The sequence below is a fragment of the Salvelinus fontinalis genome, chromosome 8, assembly GCF_029448725.1.
Source record: "Salvelinus fontinalis isolate EN_2023a chromosome 8, ASM2944872v1, whole genome shotgun sequence".
Lineage (NCBI taxonomy): Eukaryota > Metazoa > Chordata > Actinopteri > Salmoniformes > Salmonidae > Salvelinus > Salvelinus fontinalis.
The window spans coordinates 16,766,422-16,776,303 of record NC_074672.1 but is presented as its reverse complement, the minus strand read 5'-3'; the positions used below and the strand labels follow the sequence as shown (position 1 = coordinate 16,776,303).

The following is a 9,882-nucleotide window of genomic DNA, read 5'->3' as shown; positions in this document are numbered from 1 at the left end:
CAGGAGCCGCTAGAGCCATTCGTCAGTCAGGATCTGCCAGAGCCGCCAACCAGACAGGATCTGCCAGAGCCGCCAACCAGACAGGATCTGCCAGAGCCGCCAACCAGACAGGATCTGCCAGAGCCGCCAACCAGACAGGATCTGCCAGAGCCGCCTACCAGATAGGATCTGCCAGAGCCGCCTACCAGACAGGATCTGCCAAAGCCGCCTACCAGCCATGAGCAGCCAGAGCCGCCAGCCAGCCATGAGCAGCCAGAGCCGCCAGCCAGCCATGAGCAGCCAGAGCCGCCAGCCAGCCATGAGCAGCCAGAGCCGCCAGCCAGCCATGAGCAGCCAGAGCCGCCAGCCAGCCATGAGCAGCAAGAGACGCCAGCCAGCCATGAGCAGCCAGAGCCGCCAGCCAGCCATGAGCAGCCAGAGCCGCCAGCCAGCCATGAGCAGCCAGAGCCACCAGCCAGCCATGAGCAGCCAGAGCCGCCAGCCAGCCATGAGCAGCCAGAGCCGCCAGCCAGCCATGAGCAGCCAGATCAGCCAGCCAGCCATCAGCAGCCAGATCCGCCAGCCAGCCATGAGCAGCCAGATCCGCCAGCCAGCCATGAGCAGCCAGATCCGCCAGCCAGCCATGAGCAGCCAGATCCGTCAGCCAACCATGAGCCGTCCAGCCAGGATCCGCCAGAGCCGTCCAGCCAGGATCCGCCAGAGCCGTCATCCAGCCAGGATCCGTCCCTCAGTTCGGAGCTGCCGTCCCTCAGTCCGGAGCTGCCCCTTATCCTGGTGCTGCCCCTTATCCCGGTGCTGCCCCTTATCCCGGAGCTGCCCCTTATCCCGGTGCTGCCCCTTATCCCGGTGCTGCCCCTTATCCCGGTGCTGCCCCTTAGTCCGGTGCTGCCCCTTAGTCCGGTGCTGCCCCTTAGTCCGGTGCTGCCCCTTAGTCCGGGGCTGCCCCTTAGTCCGGGGCTGCCCCTTAGTCCGGGGCTGACGGACGGACGCCCACCCAGACCCACCCCTAGACTGTGTGCTGGTGCGCCCGGAGTTCGCACCTTAAGGGGGGGGGGGTTATGTCACACCCTGGCCTTAGTATTCTTTGTTTTCTTAATTATTTTAGTTAGGTCAGGGTGTGACATGGGGAATGTATGTGTTTTTGTAGTGTCTAGGGTGGTTCTAAAGTTTAGTGGGTTTATTAGAGTAGTTGGGTTTATGTTTAGTATAGAAGTCTAGCTGTGTCTATGGTTGAGTGTAGGTATCTAGGAAAGTCTATGGTTGCCTGAATTGGGTCTCAATTAGAGACAGCTGGTTATTGTTGTCTCTGATTGGGAGCCATATTTAAGGCAACCATAGGCTTTAGCTGTTTGTGGGGAATTGTCTATGTTGAACGTTTGTTGCTTGTCCATGCACTTACGTCATTAGCTTCACGGTCGTTTGTTGTTTTGGTTTGTTTTGTGTATAGTGTTTGTTTTCGTTTTCGTGTTTTTTCCTCTCTTCTAATAAAAGAAGATGTACTTTCCACGCGCTGCGCCTTGGTCCTCCCTCAGTCCCTTTGACGATCGTGACAGTTACACAATACATGTATGTTTTGTTCGGTAAAGTTCATATTTATATCCAAAAATCTGAGTTTACATTGGCGCGTTATGTTCAGTAGTTCCAAAACATTCGGTGATTTTGAAGAGAGCCACGTCAATTTACAGAAATACTCAAAACAAACATTGCTAGATCCCCTTCTCTTTAATGCAACCGCTGTGTCAGATTTAAAAAAAAACGTTACGCAAAAAGCACACCATGCAATAATCTGAGTACAGCGCTCAGACATAAAACCAAACCATACAGATATCCGCCATGTTGTGTAGTCAACAGAAGTCAGAAATAGCATTATAAATATTCACTTACCTTTGGTGATCTTCATCAGAATGCACTCCCAGGAATCCCAGTTCCACAATAAATGTTTGATTTGTTCGATAAAGTCCATCATTTATGTCCAAATACATCCTTTTTGTTCGCGCGTTTAGCCCAGTAATCAAAATTCATGAGGCATGATCTCTAGGTGCAGAAAAAATTCCGTTACAGTCCGTAGAAACATGTCAAACGATGTATAGAATCAATCTTTAGGATGTTTTTAACATAAATCTTCAATAATGTTCCAACCGGAGAATTCCTTTGTCTTTAGAATTGCAATGGAACGCAAGCTACCTCTTACGTGAACGCGCGTGGTCAGCTCATGGCACTCTGGGAGAGACCTTACTCAATCCCCTCTCATTCGCCCCCACTTCACAGTAGAAGCCTCAAACAAGGTTCTAAAGACTGTTTAAATCTAGTGGAAGCCTTAGGAAGTGCAATATGACCCCATAGACACTGTATATTCGATAGGCAATGTGGTGAAAAACTACAAACCTCAGATTTCCCACTTCCTGGTTGGATTTTTTCTTAGGTTTTTGCCTGCCATATGAGTTCTGTTATACTCACAGACATCATTAATTATATGCATTATATGCATATTCAGGCTTTTATGGCTGAGTAGCAGGCAGTTTAATTTGGGCACGCTTTTCATCCAAAATGCCCAATGCTGCCCCCTACCCAAGAGAAGTTAAATAAAAATACTGTACAAAAATATATTTGAAATATTGTACTGTAGTTTATCATGTGGACATTAATACAGGTTCATAGTGCTACTCATGCGTACATGGCAAATCGTACCATGCAAACACGTTGAGCTTTATTGGTTCCTTTCTTTTTTCTTAAATACAAATTGCAATCATATTCATTAGTCCTGTTTGATACAGCCTGACAGGGGGCCAAAAGCAGCAGCTACTCTTCCTGGGATCCACATAAAACATGAACATTTACATAAAACAGAACATTAACCTCTCTGGGATATGTGGGACGGTAGCGAAAATAGTGAAAATGCAGTGCGCCAAATTCAAATAAATTACTATAAAAATGTAACTTTCATGAAATCACATATTCAATATACCAAATTAAAGCTACACTTGTTGTGAATCCAGCCAACGTGTCAGATTTCAAAAATGCTTTACGGCGAAAGCAAACAATGCTATTATCTGAGGATAGCACCCAAGCTAACAATCACAGACCATCATATTTCAACCCTCCCGGCGCGACACAAAATGCAGAAATAAAGATATAATTCATGCCTTACCTTTGACGAGCTTCTTCTGTTGGCACGCCAATATGTCCCATAAACATCACAAATGGTCCTTTTGTTCGATTAATTCCGTCGATATATATCCAAAATGACCATTTATTTGGCGCGTTTGATCCAGAAAAACACCGGTTCCAACTTGCACAACGTGACTACAAAATATCTCAAAAGTTACCTGTAAGCTTTGTCCAAACATTTCAAACTACTTTTGTAATACAACTTTAGGTATTTTTTAACGTAAATAATCAATAAAATTGAAGACGGGGTGATCTGTGTTCAATGCCGGAGGAAAACAGTGTAGCATGCTTTCTGGTCACGCGCCTCTAACAAACAGTACACTTCACTGGAACATCATTCTGAACATGGCTACTTCTTCATTTCTCAAAGGAAAAACCTCAACCAATTTCTAAAGACTGTTGACATCCAGTGGAAGCGATAGGAACTGCAGGAAGGTCCCTTAGAAATCTGGATTCCCAATGAAACCCATTGAAAAGAAAGTGACCTAAAAAAAAAAATCTGAATGGTTTGTCCTCTGGGTTTTGCCTGCCAAATAAGTTAGACATGACTCAAACAGTTTTAGAAACTTCAGAGTGTTTTCTATCCAATACTACTAATAATATTCATATACTAGCATCTGGGACTGAGTAGGAATGTAACGATTGTCGTCGGGAGAAGGAGAGGAGGACCAAAGTGCATCGTGGTACATATCCATAATACTTTTAATAAAATACGAAACACTTGACAAAACAACAAAACCGACAAACGAACAGTTCTGTAAGGTGACGACACACAAAACAGAAAACAACTACCCACAAACACAGGTGGGAACAGGCTACCTAAGTATGGTTCTCAATCAGAGACAACGATAGACAGCTGCCTCTGATTGGGAACCATACCAGGCCAAACACATAGAAATACAAAACAAGGACAACATAGAACACCAGACATAGAATGCCCACCCAAACTCACGCCCTGACCAACCAAAATAGAGACATAAAAAGGATCTCTAGGGTCAGGGCGTGACAAGGAGGCAGTTTCCTCTGGGCACGCTTTTCATCCAAACGTGAAAATGCTGCCCCCTATCCTAGAGAAGTTAATAAACAAGAACAGCTCAAGGACAGAACTACATTAAAAAATGGCTCATGTAGCCTACATATCAATACATACACACAAACTATCTAGGTCAAATAGGGGAGTAGCGTTGGGCCGTGAGGTGTTACTTTATCTGTTTTTTTAAACCAGGTTTGCTGTTCACTTGAGCAATATGAGATGGAAGCGAGTTCCATGCAATAATGGCTCTATATAATACTGTACGCTTTTTAGAATTTGTTCTGGATTTGCGGACAGTCAAAAAAAAAAAAGTGGCATGTCTGGTAGGGTAAGTGTGTGTGTCAGAGCTGTGTGTAAGTTGACTATGCAAACAATTTGGAATTTGATGCAGTCAGTCTCTCCTCAACTCTTAGCCAAGAGAGCCTGACATGCATAGTATTTATATTAGATCTCTGATAACAATGAAGAGCAAGACGTGCCACTCTGTTCTGGACCAGCTGCAGCTTAACTAGGTGTATTTCATTTGATTTCATGTGCATTATGGCAGCTAAAAGCTGAATTACAGTAACACATACAATAAACAATTTATTTTTAAATAAGACGAGATTCCACAAATTGAACAAAATCAAAACGATTTTGGAGGTAGAAGGGACTGAGCAGTGGAGGAAGGAGGGAGCATCTTGGTCACAGTCACAGCCAGGGAGCTCGGTAGTCATATCAGAGTCAGAGACACGTTCGCACACCTCTGCACACCTCGCTGTTCCCGACGTCCTCAGCCTCTCCTTATGGAATCCATAGGTAGCTGGCTAGCTACTCCTCTACACTACCAATGTGTAGCACCTACTCGGGTGATGCCCCAGCAGCCGCTGCTACGAGAAAGTCCACCACACATCGTAATCGTCCAAGTAGCTAGTTGTCTTCATCTTTACGTGCCTCTGCTATCTCGAAAAATCCTCTCAGTGTACTTATCTCTGCCTCTCATGGCGTTGAAGTTATCTAAAGATAATTTAAGTCACCCTATAGTTAAAACATTTTTTATATACAGTACCAGTCAAAAATTTGGACACACCTACTCATTAAAGGGTTTTTCTTTATTTGTACTATTTTCTACATTGTAGAGTAATAGTGAAGACATCAAAACTATGAAATAACACACATGGAATCATGTAGTAACCAAAAAAGTGTTAAACAATTCAAAATATATTTTATATTTGAGATACTTCGAAGTAGCCACCCTTTACCTTGATGACAGCTTTGCACACGCTTGGCATTCTCTCAACCAGCTTCATGAAGTAGTCACCTGGAATGCATTTCGATTAGCATGTGTGCCTTGTTAAAAGTGAATTTGTGGAATTTCTTTCCTTCTTAATGCTTTTGAGCCCATCAGTTGTGATGTGACAAGGTAGGGCTGGCATACATAAGATAGCCCTATTTGGTAAAAGACCAAGTCCATATTATGGCAAGAACAGCTCAAACAAGCAAAGAGAAACGACAGTCCATCAGTACTTTAACTTCTTATGGCTGCAGGGGCAGTATTGAGTAGCTTGGATGAAAGGTGCCCAAAGTAAACGGCCTGCTCCTCAGTCCCAGTTACTAATATATGCATATTATTATTAGAATTGGATAGAAAACACTCTGAAATTTCTAAAACTGTTTGAATTATGTCTGTGAGTATAACAGAACTCATATGGCAGGCAAACCCAGTCAGTCGGCAGAACCCAGAAGATGAGGCAGACACAGCGGTACTTGAGACTGTGTTATAATAAAGTAAAAAGGAAAGTACCCCAGGCAAAAGTATAAATCCACAACGTCAAAAGTAAATCCAAGAGAAAAAAGGTATATCCTCCAAGTCACAAGGTAAAGTACAGCAGGGAAAAAACCTCAAAAGAAAAATCTAAATAAATAAGTAAATAAACGAGAACAAAAACAGAGTACCTCAAGAGAATCCAACTGGAGAAACAAAAGTTCACAGCATGGCTGGGGCTGGGTGCTAACATTCAAACACAGAGCAAAGAACTGAGGAAAACTAAGGGTTTAAATACATACAAGGGAAACGAGGCACGGGTGAAAATAATAACTGGAAATAAGGGAAAACAAAAGGGTCAAAAAAGCCCAATGGGGGCATCTAGTGACCAAAACCGGAACAATCCTGGCCAAATCCTGACAATGAGTCCAAATTTTAGATTTTTGGTTCCAACCGCCGTACCTTGACAAAGAAGGAGAGTAATGGAGTGCTGCCTCAGATGACCTGGCCTCCACAATCACCCGACCTCAGCCCAATTGAGAGGGTTTGGGATGAGTTAGACCGCAGAGTGAAGGAAAAGCAGCCAACAAGTGTTCAGCATATGTGGGAACTTCTTCAAGACCGTTGGAAAAGCATTTCAGATGAAGCTGGTTGAGAGAATGCCAAGAGTGTGCAAAGCTGTCATCAAGGCAAAGGGTGGCTACTTTGAAGAATCTAACATCTAAAATATATTTTGATTTGTTTAACACTTTTTTGGTTACTACATGATTCCATATGTGTTATTTCATATAGTTATTTTACAATGTAGAAAATAGTACAAATAAAGAAAAACTCTTGAATGAGTAGGTGTTCTAAATCTTTAGACCGGTAGTGTATATCATAATAAAACAGGCAGGGAGAGTGAGCTTGTCCGCGGTGGTATTCAAACCCCAACGTTCTGGGTCTTAGCCCAGTTGGCATCAACTGTGCCACATTTAAAGTGCGTGTGGCAGAGTCGATCTCGTCGCTAATAAACACCATGTCACTACAATATTTAACTAAATAAATCACACTGGAGTTAAATCCTTCACTTTTTACTGTTTGCTTCTCACATTTTCACAAACACTATATACAAGTAAAAACATCAGCCCAATAACAAAGCCACTAAGTCAAACCTGCACGTCACAACAATGTCCAAATACACAGCACATAAAACTTCCATGTTCAAAGCCTATTCTGTGCCATTTTTAAAATGTGGAAAAACTACAACACTCAGTATTTACAGTGGAAAATACTGCAAGTTGCACTAAAACAACACAGGATCTCCTTGAAGTTTGTGCGCATCTCGAGGCTGCGGAAGGCATAGATGACAGAGTCTATGACAGAGTTACACATGATGAGCACCAGGTAGGTAGTGAAGTGGAACATGTAGCAGACACAGAATGGGTTCTTGGGACAGGTGATAAGGAGGATGAGGTGGAGGAAGAAAGGTGCCCAGCAGCAGACGAACACCCCCAGAAGAATGGTGATGGTGACCGCTCCCTTCATGCAGGTCCTCTGTGGCACCACGCCCTCCACAGGCAGAGCAGCGATGCGCTTGATGTGAAGCCTCGCCAGCAGAAACATGTGAACGTACAGAGTGACCATGAGCACCAGCATGGTGAAGAACATGATGATCAGACACACGATGACTGTCTTGCTCTCTGAGTAGACGATGAAGACAATCCCACAGACCACACATGTCAGCCAGATCCCCCCCGATGGCCAGGAGAGCCCGTCGCATTGTCACGATGCTGTGGTAGCACAGGGCATAGAAGATGGTCACGTAACAGTCAATGGCGATAGCTAGGCGGTTACAAATGGAGGCCACCAGGGAGGTACAGATTGTGGAGTCAAAGAAGTTGTCCATGAGTTGAATAAAGTGGTCGTCCGCCACTATCAACCGACTGTTCAGTGCAGCGATTACCACCGTCTCTAGTGAGTTGGAGACACTCACCAGTATGTCAGCAGCAGCAAGACAACACAAGACGACGTACATGGGTGAATTCCCCTGCTGGTCTTCCCTGACCAGAGACTCCCTATTAGTCTCTTTGAGCCGAAGGTCCGGCGGCAGCAGATGTCTGTAAGTGTTGTTCATCTGGTGGGAATTTAGTCAACAGTTCACAGAGGGAGATGCCGTGATGCAGGAATGCAGGAATACAAGGTAATGAGAGAGCCACCTGCCCCCTAAGAACCTCTTCTGGAGCCCTGCTGCTGGATGCTCCTCCTTTTAGATCACAGCTGGAGAGAACTGTGGTTGTCTGGTTTCTCCTGAGCCCTGAGAGCCCTTTCAGCCAGCCCCGGTCCAATTCAATGAACACAGCCTGAACCTGGGTGCTCGTGCAGACATACACAGACACACACATTCACTCAAGTGCACACACAGACACACATAGACACACACACACACACACACACATTCAATAGTTTGACATAGACTAAGTTGTTTCACGTTATACAACTTTCCCTTCACCTGATAATACTTAATCTATGACATTCATTCTATTTGACGGCCTTCTTGAAAGTAAAAATATCCCAGCCAATTGAGAAACTTACAGTAAATTAAACGGACAAAACCGATGGTGCATGTAAAATCAAAATAGAAAAGAATCATTGTTTCAAAAGTAGCTACAGTATTTTGCACCAAATAATTTAAAGCCAAAGGCAATGTGGCTATACACACACACACACACACACACACACACACACACACACACACACACACACACACACACACAAAGCAAAAAGGGTGTTTCAAGACATGTTTTGCATTTAGGTCTAACAGTGGATAGAACCTGAGACCTACTGTATGTCCTTAATCTCTATGAAACTTGTCAGAATATATAGGCATAACAACGAGTCTAACCTTTTCTTGGCCCAGGAACCGTCTGTTTGCATTTCATCCAACATAGCATTACACAACTGGATTTTCCTTTTATCTGATCTTTAAAAAAATTGTTGGGCAGACAGTTGATGTGTAGTCAAGCTGAAGATGCCAATATTTAGGGTCATGAATACCGACCCGTAGCATTCACGTCTGTAGCCATGAAGTGCATTGAAAGGCTGGACATGGCTCACATCAACACCATTATTCCAGAAACCCTAGACCCACTCCAATTTGCATACTGCTCTAACAGATCAACAGATGATGCAATCTCTATTGCACTCCACACTGCCCTTTCCAACCGGGACAAAACAGCTCAGCTTTCAACACCATAGTGCCCTCAAACCTCATCAATAAGCTAAGGACCCTGGGACTAAACACCTGCCTCTGCAACTGGATCCTGGACTTCCTAACGGGCCGCACCCAGGTGGTAAGGGTATAGTTGAAGTCGGAAGTTTACATACACTTAAGGTTGGAGTCACTAAAACTCGTTTTTCAACCACTCCACAAATTAATTGTTAACAAACTATAGTTTTGGCAAGCCCGGTAAGGACATCTACTTTGTGCCTGACTGTCACGATTGTCTATAGGAGAGAGTGAGGACCAAGGCGCAGCGCGTGAAAAGAACATCTTCTTTTTATTTTGAAGAAGGAAAAAACAAAACAAAACACTTACAAACTAACAAAACAACAAACGACCGTGAAGCTACAAAACGAAAGTGCACACACAAGCTACTAACGTTTAGACATAGACAATTACCCACAAACAGCTAAAGCCTATGGCTACCTTAAATATGGCTCCCAATCAGAGACAACCGAAACCAGCTGTCTCTAATTGGGAACCCATTCAGGCAACCATAGACTTTCCTAGACAACTACACACAACATTAAACCATCTATACACCTTAACCCTCTAAACCATACAACACCCTAGACAATACAAAAACACACAAACTTCCCCATGTCACACCCTGACCTAACTAAAATAATAATGAAAACAAAGATATTAAGGCCAGGGTGTGACATAACCCCCCCC

The 9,882-nt window shown here is 44.0% G+C and overlaps 1 protein-coding gene across 1 annotated transcript; it reads right to left on the bottom strand.

The window, feature by feature from the left end:
- Positions 1-7,196: 7,196 nt before the first annotated feature.
- On the bottom strand, positions 7,197-8,094 carry mc3r (melanocortin 3 receptor). Its single transcript, XM_055930635.1, is given in 2 exon segments — positions 7,197-7,682; positions 7,684-8,094. Coding segments are annotated over 2 exon segments (864 nt in total). The 5' UTR covers positions 8,062-8,094.
- Between the last annotated feature and the right edge of the window lie 1,788 nt (positions 8,095-9,882).